The 17,092-nt window shown below is 38.8% G+C and overlaps 1 protein-coding gene across 1 annotated transcript; it reads left to right on the top strand.

Annotated features, from left to right (window-relative positions):
- The first annotated feature begins 937 nt into the window (after positions 1-937).
- On the top strand, positions 938-16,620 carry LOC139734313 (1-acyl-sn-glycerol-3-phosphate acyltransferase gamma-like). Its single transcript, XM_071645106.1, has 9 exons — positions 938-981; positions 2,689-2,978; positions 6,682-6,851; positions 7,844-8,005; positions 9,674-9,827; positions 11,337-11,439; positions 12,324-12,402; positions 15,302-15,515; positions 16,425-16,620. Exons 2-9 carry the CDS (start codon positions 2,801-2,803, stop codon positions 16,580-16,582), a joined length of 1,218 nt encoding a protein of 405 aa, XP_071501207.1. The 5' UTR covers positions 938-981; positions 2,689-2,800; the 3' UTR covers positions 16,583-16,620.
- Positions 16,621-17,092: the final 472 nt, after the last annotated feature.

Here is a 17,092-nt window from a genome sequence, read left to right as displayed (position 1 = left end):
AAAACCCAACCCACACATTCGAAGACCAATCTTATGTATCTTTTGCTTATTCTTTCGTTGGTGCTTTCAAACTGAAATACAGAAATATCATCATAGCAATTAAACTGAGGCGAGCGTATTGATGTCTTTAAGTTTATGAAAATTTTCGCTATGGACACTGAGTTAACAGCTGCTTTGTAGTTGTATATTAATGCCTGAAACTCGTTTGCGCGCATTATGATATAGTTGTTGCGCCAATAGGTTGACTTATAACAATCTCTTTCCTGGCATGTCAGTAAATCAGCAAAGTACAGTTTAATGCACATATACATACATAAAAAGCATACACACGTAGGCCATTCATTCTACTATACACGTATGAATAGTATACGTAGGCCAACATTATATTTTCAGCATATTATGAAAGAGCACGTAATTTCAGTTTCTCATGTGAAATATTTTCATATTCCGTCACCTCTATACAGTTGAGTGCAAATCAATATGAGCTATTGAGAATAACAATGCAAGCGGCAGGTATAACGGCACATTAACTTTATTACGTAACATCGCGAACCGTTGTGTTATTGAACGGCATGCAGGCATGAACAGATGGCCAGAACAGCATAGAGCTTTATCATTTTCATTCTTCATTGTTCTTGTTAGTATCGATGTTCGTCTGATTCTCTCTTCCTCTTCTGTTTACTTTGCCTCTCTCGATATCATGAAGATTCTCATCGCAAGTAAATTTGTCTGGATGATATCCGTCTAGAAAAATTAACTGGGCTGTTTTGGTGCGATTCTATTCTGCGACATAATACGTGTAGTGCTTTTCGTTGTCTCTCGAGTCAAGCACACAATACTCGAGTACAGTGCAAGGTTCTGCTCGCCTCTCGACTTTTGACACTATCGGCGTTCCATACTCCTAGATCGCGATTCATTACGGCTGCATGTGCATAATATGCGCACAGTGGATGCCGGTACCGGTGACTGATTTGCCGAAAAGTGAGTACATTTCAAAGGCAATATTCACCTTTGATCATGTCGTTTCACTTCCTCTCATACGTTTAGATTAATAGATCAATATGTGATGTTGGTATGAGCATACATGTAGTTTTGAATATTTTATGGTGCTTACGTTGGTACATCAACCTTGGCAGATGTGACTGAAAATATGACATACCGGTACCAACACTGAGAAAGCAGCAGGGATATGGTGCGGAGACCTATCTCGAGCCAGGCCGCCCGTACCCGCAGATAGGTTGTTTCAGTTTACGTACACAGGAAAGGCAACCGGCAGATCAGGACATGCCGTGTATAAATATCGATCTGCACACAATAGGCCTGTCTACACACCAGAATGTGCTGAATTGTGCTCCACCTTTGGCTCTAGAATCTACATGTAGGCCTACTATCATCCGACGTCTACCCAGACCCAACCAAACGGCCCACCAAAAATGGCAAAATCATGAAATTTGCACTTGTGTTTGCTAATTTTCTTTGTGTAATTTGGTTGGTTTGATAGGAGAAATTTTAGACTTGTGACCTGGTGATTGTGAATGCCGTACGTAATGCCAATGTAATGGTTTTGGCAAAATGCCTTTATGCACGCACGTACGCGTAGGCAATACTGTAAAAGTGGATATTTTCGCTGGTGAAATAAGCACTTTTAGAGGTGCTGAAATTTATGTTTCTCAACAATGTGAATAGCCTGCTATTCATTGAGGGCACTCCCATAGTGTAGGCAGTGGAGTTAGAGTAACCGTGGCATGTGCCCCAGGGTTGCTAGCACTTTTAATAGTCTTGACAGTTGAATAATGCGGCATGGAGTACTTGCTTATCCTAAACAACACTCCTCCCATGGCCATGTTCTGCCATCTTGTGCTTCTGTGTCTGGCAAAGAAATCTTTAACCCTTTCAAAGTCCCAGAAACTACATATCTTTGCCTTGCTGCTGCATTACCCTTTGAATCTATGTTCTTTTTTTTTTTATTCAACTAAATTTAATTCAATAATTGTTTGGTGTTTCATAAATGTAACTCAACACCAAAGGTAATGAAGAAAAAAAAAATCTAGGAGATATAAATTAAGCCCTTATTACTATCAAGTGTTTCATTTGGTTGCAGAATTTAAAAAAAAAAAAAGTATTCACACATTTTAGAACATTGAACTTCTTCTTTCTGTCTGCAAATTAGAAAATCTTTGTGGATTCTTTTTTCTTATCTTTTTTTGGGGGGGGGGTGGGGGTGGGGGGGGGGATGGGGGCAGATTTAAATTTAATGAATTCATCTTTATACATAACAACTACCGAAATATTTTTCCCAAACAAAATGGCAGAGATATTCAGAGGTGTAAGGTTAATGATGACAAGATTTTAAATTCTGTACCAAAATATTCATGCTGTAATAATCCCACCTGTGCTTGACGAGAGCTGCATAAATTGATATGACTGAGTAGCAGGATGATATGACCCTTTCCTATGACTCAATGTATCTGATTGATATCGCATGTTGTAACACCCAGTTTTAAACTTTCATGCAAGTTTCAGGGGAAAGTCACAAAACTTTAGTTGTTTAAGTATACACAAGAATAGTACACAAGAAAAACTCTATTGTGAAATGAAGTGCCATCCCTTGTGCAGTTATAGTAATCATGATTGTATTAGAGTGGATCTACATTTACGTGTGCCAATTCACTATCGTCCGATTTTCAGGTGTCACACTGAAGACGGTTGTGTACGTGGAAACGACATCCCTGCGCGAATATTTACAGACAGTGCCTTTCACAGACTACAGAGAAGAGAAATTGCCACACACTCCATCACCATGGGCCTCCTCTCTGCCCTGAAGCAGTCAAGCATTGTCCATGTGTGGATCTTCTGCGTTTTCCTGATCAGCGCCCTCGTTGTCACGACATGCCAGTGTTTCACCGTGGTCGTGTGGCCGTTCAGTAAACAGTGGTACCGGTCATTGAACGGGCACATCATCAATCTACTCTGGCTCCGTGAGTATTGCAGCAATCCATTCAATCTTTCCCTTCACATTTAAAGGACAAGTTCACCTTCATAAACATAAGGATTGAGAGAATGCAACAATATTAGTAGAACACATCAGTGAAAGTTTGAGGAAAATTGGACAATCGATGCAAAAGTTATGAATTTTTAAAATGTTTGTGTTGGAACCGCTGGATGAGGAGACTACTACAGCTTGTGAGTCATATGCGTACAACAGTATAAAGAAAATGTAAAAGAAAATTCAACATATTTTCACTTTTTTCGCATAATAAAAGAGCTCTTGACTTGCCTCTTTCTAAAGGCAGGGGGAATAATATTACCCATAACATTTGTCGGTAACGAGTCAGGGGAATGTGTACTTTTTTCAAAAGATGGCATTTTGTGAAATTCTCTTTATATTTTCCTTATATTGTTGTACGCATGTGACATCTAAGTTATTCATACACTGGAGTAGTCTTCTCATCCAGCGGTTACTGCACAAAAACTTCAAAAATTCATAACTTTTGAACGGATTGTCTGATTTTCCTCAAACTTTCAATGATGTGTTCTACTAATATTGCTACATTCTCTCAATCCTTATGTTTATGAAGGTGAACTTGTCCTTTAATTCTTGAACTGCTTGACTTTGCCCTGATTGAATTTAACCTGTTCCCTACCAGCCTTTGAAACCCTCTTTAGGCCCTGTGCACACATTGTCCACCAGCTTACCTTCTAGAGGCAATGGGTTCAAAATCCTCTTACCTTGGAAATCATTCAAGGCATTGCACATCACCCACTAAAGAATCTTCCTGAAGGGCTTAAGGAAATATGAAGGCATAGATTGTGCATGCTATGGACTGTAAAAAGCTTATCTAGGTACACCATTAGGTTAAAGAAACTTATTGGTCCATACTATGCACAATGTTTGCCTTCATATTTCCCTATTCCCCCCCCCCCCCCCCCCCCCCAAAAAAAAAAAAAAAAAAAAAAAACACACACAAAAAACACACAAAAAACACAAAAAAAACACACACACACACAAAACAAAACAAAACAAAACAAAAGTAATAGAAATTGCAACATTGCTACCTTGGTGTCATGTAATAAATGACTAGTCCCACATATCCACATGCAGGGCTCGACACAAACTTTTTGGTCTTGTGGCCTGATTTGGCCACTAAAGTGTTTAAATCTTAGATTTTTGTGGTTCGGAATGTAGTGGCATGAAATAAAGGCAAAAGTTGCAATTGATTTTGAATCTTAGTTGCTTGACTAGGCCAAGAAAAGATGAAATTGGTGGCCAAGCACCAAATTTTAATGGCCCTTGGCCACCGGGGCGCCACTAATGTTGAACCCTGACACGTGTGTCTGTTGCACACAAAGGGACAGATGAGACAATCTACCATATTCAACACTGTGAAACCTTCTGGAATAGTGGACCTTGGCTTTTACCAAGTGTGAAGTCTTGTTCCATTCCACAATTAAAAACAGTCATTATCTGTTTTATACAACACCCCTCTGATATTAATGGGCAAGGTCCAAGCCATGACCCGAATATAGTGACAACCATTCTTTGGGGCAAAAGGAACAGGAAACTTTGCATTTGACGAGGATCCAGTGGAACCATGAAATCATTGTGTCCTATTTAAAAATTAGCTTGAAGGCCTTTAATAGCGTGCATGAAAACAAAAATCCTGCCAGCTGCTCTGCCATGAATCATGTGGTAATGAAGAGTCAACCACTATTGCAGCAAGAATCAGATTCGATGTATGGATTTAATGAAGCCACTCTTTTCTCCTTGTGTCACATTAATGACAGATGCTATATTAATGGCTGGTCTCTTGTAGTATTCATTGCAGATACTGGCCTCTTGTACTTTTGCTTTCACATTTGAAGTATAGCCCATAGTTTCTGTTAGCCTTCTTTCAAGCTGAAGTTATCTCGTGTCTCGTGATCTGATGTCATTTTTTACATGAAATGCTTGATATAGTATTGTGATATGAAATGTCTACATTTCAAAAGTACTGCTATTATAAAGTATAAGTTATATACAGTGTAAGCTTGCAATATACATGTACCTATATTCAACCCCATCTCCACCCACCCACCCCCCCCCCCAAAAAAAAAAAAAAAAAAGAGAGAGAGGAAAAAATCAATACTGTACCCACTCTGCTAAACATTTTCACAGCATTGTAACAAATGCTTCTCACATTGATATTAGGAACCTACTGAGTTTGGTTTGAGGTTAGTTAGTTTGTTTGTGTGTTGTTGTTGTTTTTTTCTCATGTTCCTGGAATGCTTCAGACATCTGTCTGTGGTTGTTTTATAGATTAGATACTCAGAGTCTCTGTAGGTCACCGTGACAGTAGGTAAATGATTAAAGGGACTGTACAGTACTGGTTGAGGTAGGGATTCATGTTTTGAACATTCCTAAGTGAGATAATGAAAAGCCTCTTATGAAATATGAAAGAGCATGTAATTTTAAGAAGGATTTAACGTTTATTTGATGAAAATTGGTTTTCAAATGGCTGAGATATCCAAAAAAGTGCTAATAATGAAAGGCGACATACCACAACTTTATTAGGATCTCTTTGTTTCACCTTGTTTTTGGATATCTCAGCCATTTAAAAACCGATTTTCATCGAATAAACTTTTGTTTGATACCCCTTAGAACTGCATGTTCTTTGACATCTCATAGAGACTCTGAGTGTTTTCTGAATATCTCGCAAAACATTAAAAGCTAAATCTACACCTCGACCAGAACTATACACACCCTTTAAATGATTGTAGTGTTTGATTGGTGTCCAACATATGCTGATTTTTTTCAGACTTACAAACTATTAGTGGCCAAACAATATGTAAGTCATGAGGCCAAAAGTGGTTGAGCTTGAGACAATTAAAACACATGATTTGCCATGCGTCCTTGTTCAGAAGGACATGGTTCTCACTTATCAGTGAAGTGAACAATGCGTTCACAAAAAAAAAAAACCACAGCTGCTTATCACTGTCTGTGTTTGTCTAGTTACAAAATGTCTCATGCCTTTTTGTCAAGATACAACATGCCCTCCTGAAAAAATAAAAACTTGGTGCAGTTTTGTGTCATGTTAGGAAGTTGTTCACCATGCAATTTATTAAGGGCAGTAATGTGCACTTTCCGACAATGTTTAAACAAAGCTCTTTGTTGGCCATATGAATCTAAGGTCACATGCTATCTAATCCAATCTTTAGATTGACCAAACTTTGTCTTTAAGCTGCACATGGACAGCAAAATAATTCAAAATGTATGGCATAGACAATGTGGAAACTATTCATTTTCAGAAAATGCTGTGATGATGTATACGTGTATAAAACAAAAGCTTTAGTTCTGTGTGGTTCAGATTCCAGTGTGGACTCCATACTGTTACTCTTTAAATAGTTTTAGTTTAGTTGTTTGTTTAGCCAGATTTTGTAGTTGGCAAGACTGAAACCATTTAGATTGACTTATTTTTTTTTGCTCCTATCCACAGTCTGTAGCAGCGGTTGAAAACATAATTTCAAAGTTATGACTTGTCAGTTTTTTATGAGGCTTGTTTTGTTTATTAAGTTGTTGTTTTTTTTTTTGGGGGGGGGGTTGGTGGAGGGGCAGTGTTATTTGCAGTAGCCATCTGCTCTTTTTGTCAATTTCGTGGCACGAGATTGAAAGTATGTCTTTTTCTTCTTCGTCAATATTGTCAGAGTTGGTCTGGTTGACAGACTACTGGTCGGCGTCAAAGGTCCACTTGCATGCCGAGGATGACTTCCTGGAGAAAGTGGGAGGGAGGCACGCCCTCCTCGTCGTCAACCACAAGCAGGACGTGGACTGGCTGGTCATCTGGCAGCTGGCCGAGAGATTCAAAATGATGAGGGTGAGATACTGCTCCAAGGCGCCGCAAGAAAATTGCCCCTTTGGTTCCTTCAGATGTGACAGGCATTTGAGCATATTTAGATGGAAGACAATCAGAAGCCACAGGCATGCTGGCAAAACTTCAGCAAGTTTGACTCTGAGAACACTTCCTGCAGTTTGCTCGTCTGTTCACACTGGCGGCCAAACTTCTTGAAGTTTCAGTTCTGGATAAGTTCTCCCAGTTTGGGTCCACTTGTGCACATGCACAACACAGAAGAAAGTATGCGCCATCTAGCAGCTAATTATTGTTATGCAAACAATTCAAACATGTCACATCCAAATGACCATGTGCTTTGGAGGCACTACAGGCAGGAAGTGGACTGGTCATGTGACAATCTTCATGAAGTTTCAACTGCAAGTGTTCAGACTGCACAAACTTGGAGAAGATTTGCAGAGGTTCAGGAAATTTCCTTAGTTTAAGTGGAAAGTTTCACAAAAGATTTTGTAGGGAGTTTGCGGGCACACTGGCAACATTGAGAACTTAAATTTCAAGAATTTTTACCGGTGTGACTGCAGCTATTGGAGCATTTTTGTTAACTTAGAGTATTTGATGCAAAGGACATCCCTGGATAAATCTTAAGAATTCATGAATCTTAAACAATAATTCATTGTTGAAGTAAGTACGTTGAAGAGCAAAACAATTCTTAAAGTGTTCATATGTGTGATATATGTATTACATAGCAGTAAACAAATTGTTTGCTAAAGGTGTACATTTCATGTAGTCCAGTGTCGTGAATCAAATCGTTTGCCCAATTTGTTACTGCACTGCTTGTGTGAGATTGCTTCACACATATATTGCCTTTGAGATGCCAAGTTAAGAAAGCTGGATAGATCATAAAATTATTTTGGTTTGTGCTAATATCAGAATCTCTTTTTCTGCTTTGATTGGTTTTTACTATCGTTTGATTTTTAGATTTTTCATCCTTTTGTTTTTGTTTTCTCTCTTTTGAGCAGGGTGCTAAGTGTCTGATGAAGAATGAAATCAAATATGTGCCTTTCTTTGGCTGGTCCTTCTACCTGACGGAGCAGCTGTTTGTCAACCGCAACTATGCCAAGGACAAGACGAGCCTCATGAGGCAACTGAAGAATATGACCACGTACCACTTCCCCACCGTGGTAAGTACACAATTGCAACTTTTCGGTAGACCGAAGTTTGGAAGGAGGCTTCGAGTAGGAACATGATCAGCAGGGATAATCTGTGGTGCTATTATTTTGCGACACAGTTTATTACTCTTTCAGAAACCATTATGCAGAAGGCCCAGAAATTGTTCGTTCAAGGTGTCGTGTCTCTCCTGTGAATATTTCATTGTGATTTTCTATTTTGGCTTTTGACATTTTTGAATTGCATGTTGCAGGTGAAGAGTGTTTTCATTCAAATTGGCAATTAAACTTGGAAAAAAAAAATTATTTTGACAACATAAAAGGCTACATTTCTGTTCTAATATGAACCTAAAAGGTATCCATAATTACACGAAAGAAATTGATTGTGAGTGTGCTAAATACATGACCCTTGAGTCTGGGTGGAAGGGGCTTATCTCGGTGCATGTATTCATTTTCAGTTCATCAAAGATTCCTGTGTCATACATTGCTAACTACTTCTCTGCTTCCAAAGTGCATACAGGTTCTATGGTACCTTCAATTACGCTTTTCCTTCACTCAAGTATAGCCATTCATTTATTTATTTCCAAAAACCCACAATAATGATTTTCCGATGTAATGAGGCCACATTTAATCTTGCATCACAAGACCAGCAAAAGTTGAAGGAGAGATTTATATGGTATGGATAGGTTATAAAAGAAGAAGAATTTCCCAGCTGTAATATAATCTATAACTCATCAAATATTGTATCTTCCTAAGGAAGTGAAATAAGTCACAACATTACATAGTGGTAATTTTTTATTTATTTATTTTTTTTAAAGAATTCTCTGTAATGGACAAAAATATATCATTTGGGTTGACCAAATGAAATTTGTTAAATTTGTCTAAAGCTGGGAGAGTAACCTTATCTCTACATACTGTCCAAATTTGGCTACTTATAACTAAACCGAAATCAAGAGATATGCAGGGTTTTTTTTTATTTTTATTGTATCTTTTAAGACATATGCTGCTTTCACTGCGAAATAGAACATGATTTCATGGATACTTCAAAACAGCACACCTGAGTGACCCTAATCTGTAAACCCTTTTTTTCTTCCTTTTCTGTGAAACTGCATCTCTTAACTCTCTCGTATTTCAATCAGAGTATTGAATGGGTTAGGATGGTCCCATGTTTTGCGCTTCTTTTTGTTGGTGCTGTGATTGAAGGTCAAGCTCAGAGCTTACTCTTTTAAACTATGTATAGAAGTGGAAATTCATTTTGCCCTTCTTTTGTTGATGCAGTGATTGAAGGACATATCGTCACTGGGGCGATGAGATCTTGTGTCTACAAAATGTCAAGTGTTCAGGAGAGCAAAAAAAAAAATGAATAAATGATAATAATTTAATAATGATTATAACAGCCAAAGCACTACATCAAATAGGAGAGCCTGTCCTTTGACATGCCATGGTGGCTTCATTTTGGGGGTAAGACAGCTAGGATTCAGACAGGACATCACTGAACTGATTATCTGACCATTAATCCAAAAAAAAGTCATTTTCACAAAAATCTGAGATACAAGGTCTTGTCACCCCAGCGACGATATGTGACTTGTCATTGAACTCGCCTTCAAATGCTTCTTACAATGCTTCCTCTCTCGTGCATACCGCATAACAAAAAACCAAAACCAAAACTTATAAACCACTCAGACACTCATCTTCTGTGAAGGGACCCGCTATACCAAAGAGAAATATGAGAAGAGCCAAGAATTTGCCAAGCAGCGGGGACTTCCCGGTCTCAAGCATCACCTATTACCGAGAACTAAGGGGTTCAACCTGTGCATTGAAGCCTATAAGGGAAAAGGTACACTAACCCCAGACTTCTCTGATCTCCACCACTGGTGATGAGGTCCTCTTCCCCAACCCTATGTACCCATCGGAGGATGCTTTGAGGTTAAATTGTCTCAATGTAACGCTAAGTGCCCTCATTAACCTAACAAATCATCTTCTATTCTATATCATTTTGATGATGCAAGTAAAATATACACACAATATTATGTCTTGCATATCATTATGGGTACTTTGTTTTTATTTCACATGCAACTCGCTTCAATATGCTTGTAGTTGTGTGCAAAGAAGGTGCATGGTATTCGTTCAGTATGTGATATCTATCCGATGTGGAAATGCACCGTCGGAGTGCAGTATGACATGATATCAAATCAGACTTTAATACATTAGATGAACGGTTTTGTAGAAACTTCATCAAAATTTGACATGAAATCAGAAACTTTCAGAATTTGTAGAGAAAAAAAAAATGCATGCTTTCACTGAATAGTCATTTTGGTCCCTATGGCATATGCAGTTTAGCTAGGGTGATGATGTTGCCAATGCTCATACCCCCCCCCCCCCCCCCCCAATTGGCTTGTGCTTTAGATATCAGTGTATAACAAATCATGTTTTGGGGCAATGATTTATCAGCTATAACCCTTTCCCCCCTAAAAGTCATCATTGCAGTATTATTGCAAGATGACAAAATTTTAATGCAAAGGATGAAAGTTGCTATTTTTAGTTTTTGTGAAAAACTTTTATGAAAACTTTTGGTAGGGCAGTGGTAATCTTATGCTTTGACTTCATCACCACATGTTATTTGCAAAATTGTAGCTACATAATTATACTACTAGAAAAAATTCTTGGAGAACATAGACCTCTGCCGAGCCGCTATTACAACCCATAATGTGATTGCCCCCTGAATTATAATCTGCATTCATAACATCTGCAGTATTAGATTCCTTTACCAACCCAAACCAACTCTCGCTGCCTCTGCTGTACTTTTCAGGCCTACAGCACAAAGGCTCTGAAGGTAGCAAAAGCAAGTGCGCCATCTAGTGTTCATGATTGGACCCTGCAAGAGATGGGCACCCTAAAGAAGACATCCAAAAGAAAGAAAGAAAGACCAAAAAAAAAAAAGAACAAAGATGAAATCCTGGATCCAAACAGTGATCTGGCTCACAGCCAAAATTTAATCAACTGTTCCTTGTGTCATTATCAACATCTCCTGAAAATTTCATTCAAAACTGTTCATAATTTTTTGAGTTATTTTGTAAACAGGTGAACAGACAAATCAACACCAGCAAAAAACATCTTCATAAGGTAAACTTACACTATTTCATGAAACCATGAAAATACTAAATTACTCACTTTTGTTATGCATTTTAGGTCCAAAGCTGATTAAACTTTTGCCTTTTTTCAGTTTGATCATGGTCTTTACTAAAATCCATTTGGACATCATGTGGAGATGCAGTCGAAACACAATATCCACATGAATATACCTGCACTGTATTTATCTTTCTCCCTGTTTTTCCTCTTTCTACAGTACCTGTAATCTACAATACAACTATTGCTTACCAAGATAATGTTGAACCCTCGATATACGACCTCATTTGTGGGAAACAATTTGACTTTCATGTTTTCGTGAGGTGAGTGCCGCCGTAAGAAATTCAGGGAATATATGTTGGGTGTTTGAATTTGAGATCAGATCACAGCACAATTTTGGTGACAATTCTGGATTTCTTGTTTTTTGTTGAGTGTGTAATTGCATGGATTAACTAAATGTACGCACCCGCGTTCACATTTATATGCAATGAACGTTTTGAGATTCATAAAGTTGCAGAGCTGGCAAGTCTCCCTAACCGTGCAGGACATTCCCTGGACACTTTGATATCTCTCAATGTCATGACAAAAAAAATGCAAAAGTCTCCCTGATATGAAAGTTATTTATGCCCATTGAAATTCCTGTAACACACAAGCATTTTCCTGATTGCATTGCAGGATTTTCCTAATTTTGATGTCTGAATGTTTGCAACCCTGAAAGTGATCTAGATGAAAATGTCACCAAGACTATTCCCAGTAGATTGAAAAAAAAACCCAAAAAAACATCTTCATCCACTTTTGTTTCATTCTACTACCCTGGTTTGATTTGTTTTACAATTTGTTAGAATAATTGCAATAATTCCCATTTTTCATTTTCATTGTCTTTGTATTGGTACAGGCAAGGTTTTCCTCTTTAGATGACAATAATAAAGCTTGTAGATTTTTGAAAATATTGACCATTCCTTGTGAGTGTGCAAGCAGTCTTTCAAAACTTTGTCCTATCTAATGACAGCATAAAACATACACATATCACAGCAAAACAACTTTGTTATTAAAACAGATAAATTACCCGGCCAATGAAGGAAGAGAAGCTGATACAAGCTTTGTTCTGTTTAAAGGTATCTGGGAAAACTTTTCATGAACCCTCTTCTTGAAATTACTTCCAGGATTCTGAGAGTTTTACATGTTATTTTATTGATCCAACTTTCAGAGCGTTACCGTTAGACGAGGTACCGACTGATTCAGAGGACGCAACGGCCGAATACTGTCACGAGCTCTACAGAGATAAGGTAGGACATTTAACCTGTTATTACTGTGTGGCAACCTGTTAACATATCATGCCAATGACAATTTACCTGGTATTTGTGAGTTGTTGGTCCATGGAGGGTAAAAGACCCGATAGTGTTGGGATTCCATTGAGTGGGAAGGTTGGCCAGGCTCGGATACATTCAAGAATCCCTGTAACAAGTTATGTGCAGCTTTAGATCTCTATGTGAGTACATACACAGACAAAGAGTCTTGCCTTAAGTCAACTATAGCCATGTTCAGACGTATTTCTAGTCGGAGTAAAAATTTATGGCATGGTAATTAATATTCAAATTAATGCATATCCTACCACGACCCTTGTGTCCACACAACGGTCGTGGGAAGAAACTCCGACCAATTTATGTGCAAGGGTCGGTGTCACTTCCGGAAGTAGTAGTGCCGCGCACGTTGACCATGTGATTGTTTTTTACCAGTGGCATTTATCTTCTCCATTCTTGTTGATGGAAATTTCTGCATGAGCGCTGGCTTCTTTGTCGCGATCGACTAGGTTAAAATTGCACGTGTACTCGCAAAATGTCAACATTGCGATTTGACCCAGGAAGTTTTACTTAGGTTGTAAGGTATGTAAGTTCTTAGATACTCCGAGGGCTTGTCCGCACGGGCAATTTACTCCGACTGGGTAGTCATGGTAGCGAGATACTCCTGAGAAAACTCAGGAGTATCTCGTTCGGAGGAAGAGGTCGTGGTAAGTTCCTCCGATCGGAGGAAGTTACCACGACCTTGTCCAGACGGGCACTACTCCGACCTATCCTCCGAAGTTACTCCAACCAAGCTTCCTCCGACCCTTCCTCCGAAGTTACTTCGACCATAACTGCCTCCATCTGAACACAGCTAATTACTGTAAAAGTGGGAATTTTCGCAGTGTTGAAATTTTCGTGCATTTCTCGCAACCAGAAGCTAGTGCAAAAATAAAACCACTCGAATATTTTTGCATGCCATATGTTCCAGTATTGATGTTTTGCTTCCACAGAATTATAATCATGCGAAACTCTTCTTGCCCGGCTGAGCGCGAAAAATTAGTCACGCAGAAATATGCGCTTTTACAGTACCGATCAGCATGCACATGTTCACCGTCTGGTGCTATTTGTGGTTTTCAAATATACCCCAGTGGACAGCAAATGACGCAGGCCACTCATGAGGTCATTAAATGTGGGTTACCAAATCTAATTTTGGCAGAGAGCACATCAATTTGTACTGCATTAATCAAAGCAAAAATCATTGAGAGTTCTCTATATCTAGAGACCGTGTTATCACTGGCATTCGTTGTATATTTTCAGAAGAGGAATCATTTTATGAGTTTTGCATTTTCTAAAGACCATTTATCATGGGTATGTCAGTACAGTGGACTCTCGTTATAACGAAGTCCTCGGGACCGACGGTTTTCTTTCCTTATATCGAAATTTTGTTATAACCGAACAAATAAACAATAAAAATACATAGAGTGGATAATCTTGCGGCCTGAATTTTTCTTTGCTGTAAATGGAATTTCCTTATAACCATGTTCATGATATCAGGAGTGCACTGTATTGTAATTCACAATATAGGAATTATGTAAATATTTCACAGGAAAAAAAAAGAATCAGGAAGTACTTTGCACCTCAAGTGATCATTTTATTAGTCATTAAAGGAATCTGAAAAAAAAAAATCAATAGCAGTCATTTTACTGCTCTGCTACTGTGATGTCGGGGTTTTACATGTCACAAGGTAAAGAGTTCACAAGGTCCTACATTGTACTCTATACCCTTCTGATATGGCCGATGTGATGCAATGCAATTTTAAAAGAAGTGTAAAATGTTAGAAGTCTTGTATTACCCTTTTAAATCTGGCAAGTACTTTTATGAAAAATAAGGAAAGATATAAGATATAAACGCATTTAAACCAAAGAAAACAGAACCAAAACAATGAAAAAAATACAAAACAAAACAAAACACATATGCATTGAGTCCAAGGCGGAGCTTGGCAAGACCCATGCAAGACTGACATAGACTGTGAATGCTCCAGTGAAGATATGGTTGGGTTCATTTATCACATACAGTGTACACAGTCTCCCTGTAATGATTGATACAAAAAACCTTGAGAGAAAGACTGTATGCCACAATGAAACTTTATTATCATGCATACTTTTTTTTATCTGAACATCAACAATGGCATGGAAATCAGAGGGGTAGAGCGGGACTTTTGCTTACACACCGTATCCATTGCAATCATGAAACATTCATGTCTTGCATACTGAACTCCACTTAAAATATGTCGTAAACAAGCTAAAGAATTTTGACAAAAGTTTACCCATTCCCCCCCCCCCCACACACACTTTCACAGACACTAGTATCCTAATGTGTAGATAATTTCTTGCAGAATCTAAACATACATTGTCAAAGTGTCAATGTTTTTCCCTATATGAAGTTAACTGTATATCTATAATACATCGTATGTTCCATGATCTGTATTTTTTTTTTTCGAATTGCTCAATAACATGAACTGACAAAAGCATACTTTTATGTATCTCTTTTGCTGATGGAAATGAAATTGAATGAAATTAAATTGAATTGAGTTGAGTTGAGTTGAGTTGAATTGGGTTGAGTTGAGTTGAGTTGAGTTGAGTTGAGTTGAGTTGAGTTGAGTTGAGTTGAGTTGAGTTGAGTTGAATTGGGTTGAGTTGAGTTGAGTTGAGTTGAGTTGAGTTGAGTTGAGTTGAGTTGAGTTGAGTTGAGTTGAGTTGAGTTGAGTTGAGTTGAGTTGAGTTGAGTTGAGTTGAGTTGAGTTGAGTTGAGTTGAGTTGAATTGAATTGCATTGATTTCTCCCCCCTGGTAAATATTTTCTCATTTTTCGTCTCACCCACCCTCCCTTCCACCATGGTATAGGATAGAGCATATGAGTACTTTTTGGAGCACAATACATTCGCCGGCTTCGACCCGGCGTACCCCGAGCTAGTCCCCCCGCCCACACTTCTACCCCTTTATGTCATGTCCTTCTGGATGGTGCTCATCGGTGCACCCCTGGCCTACTACGCTGTGGCGATGCTCTTCTCCGGCTCCGCCCTCCTCATTGTTGCCGTCTGTGCGGTCTGTTATGCGGGTATGCCTCAGAGACAATTTATGGTTTACGAGCCCTTCTCCAAGAATTCCACTTTTAAAATCTATCACTTGATCATTGTTTGGCTTCACCTGAAGTTAACTGCTTGTTCATGTATGTCACCAGACAAGAGGGTGCAACGTGAATGTAGCTTGAATGTACCCGAACACAATGTGGCATAGGATACTTTTTTTTTCCCCCATGCAGTGGTGGATGTGATATAATGCCCAAGTAAATGGAATGTGTCCGTAGAAGCATTGCCAAACAAGACTAAAAATGGCAAATATGATTTGTCATTTGTGTTTTCAACAACAAACTTTTTCTTTTGTACCTCATGTTTGTACTACCAGTAAGGATTCTTGCAGTTGTTTTCCTAGAAACCAGCAAGAATTAAGTTTAAAACCTTTGTACAATCAAAAAAAAATGACAAAACACCTTGGAATGTGTTTGTCTAATATTCACCCACTGTGACAATCACATATCATAGGAGACATTGAATAGTATTTGTGCAGACTTGAGGTTCTTATTCTGACATCGATGTGTGTAAAATGGAGATAGATATTCAAAATATAGTATAAGTTCCAGTCATCCATACTTGTCTTGTGCATTGTCAGTATGCATGATACTAGAAGTCTTGTGTGAGTGCTCTTCAATTTACCTCCTTTTCAAAACTCCATTTAAATTTGAATGCATGCAAGTCTGTACATAAAAAAAGAAGATAACAAAGCGTTGACATAGCCATGCCTAGAAGGACTGTATAATGTTGTTATGTTCTAAAGCTATCTTGGGATTGTGAGAGTAAAATTAGAATTGTTACTTTCCAACATTCTGTTAAAAGCATTAGCTTCATTGCTGTTGATTTATCATTATCATTTTTAAATCTTTCTAACTTTTATATCCCCTTCATTACAGTCTTATCCTTCAGTAAGTCCTTGCTCACGGTAACAGTATCATCCAAGGGCTCCACCTATGGTGGGCAAAAGGACAGACGTGCCCAGGGAGATGGCCACTATTCAGCAGCTGCCAATGGGGGCAGCATAACCTCAGAGGAGCACAAGAAAGAAACGTAGTTCCGGTACGAATGGATGCAGATGGGTGTATGCAGTTTTGCCCCATTTTTAGCTCACCTGAGCCAAAGGCTCAAGTGAGCTATTGCGATCGCCCTTCGTCCGGCGTCCGTCGTGCGTCGTGCGTCGTCCGTCGTCCGTCGTCCGTCGTCCGTCGTCCGTCGTCCGTCGTCCGTCGTGCGTCGTGCGTAAACTTTTTACATTTTCATCTTCTTCTTGAAAACCCCAAGACCGATTTTCATCAAACTTGGCAGGTAGCATCCCTAGGGGGTTAGGAACTCAATTTGTTAAAATGGGCACCATGACCCACCCAGGGGGCCCCCAGGGGGGCCCAAACCCCCCAAAATTAAGGAATCTTTAAAAATCTTCTTCTCTAGAACCAGAAGTGATAGAGCTAAGTTAATACTATGAGTTAGTTCATTGATGACTATAGTTTCAAGTTTGTTCATGGCAGAATCAGGGATGCCCCCCTTGGGACCCAGGGGAGGGGGGTGGGCAGGGGTTCTAATGGGG

The sequence above is a fragment of the Diadema antillarum genome, unplaced genomic scaffold (genome assembly GCF_040938485.1).
Source record: "Diadema antillarum isolate AM-2024a unplaced genomic scaffold, OU_Dant_1.0 seq00000523_RagTag, whole genome shotgun sequence".
Taxonomy (NCBI): domain Eukaryota; kingdom Metazoa; phylum Echinodermata; class Echinoidea; order Diadematoida; family Diadematidae; genus Diadema; species Diadema antillarum.
The sequence above is the reverse complement of the archived record's forward strand: the minus strand, read 5'-3'. Positions and strand labels throughout refer to the sequence as shown.

Coding starts and splice junctions, on each gene's coding strand:
- LOC139734313 (XM_071645106.1), top strand. CDS start 2,801: ATGGGCCTCCTCTCTGCCCTGAAGCAGTCAAGCATTGTCCATGTGTGG. Junction 9,828..11,336: donor TGAAGCCTATAAGGGAAAAG/GTACACTAACCC, acceptor CTCTTTCTACAG/TACCTGTAATCTACAATACA. Junction 15,516..16,424: donor CTGTGCGGTCTGTTATGCGG/GTATGCCTCAGA, acceptor CCTTCATTACAG/TCTTATCCTTCAGTAAGTCC.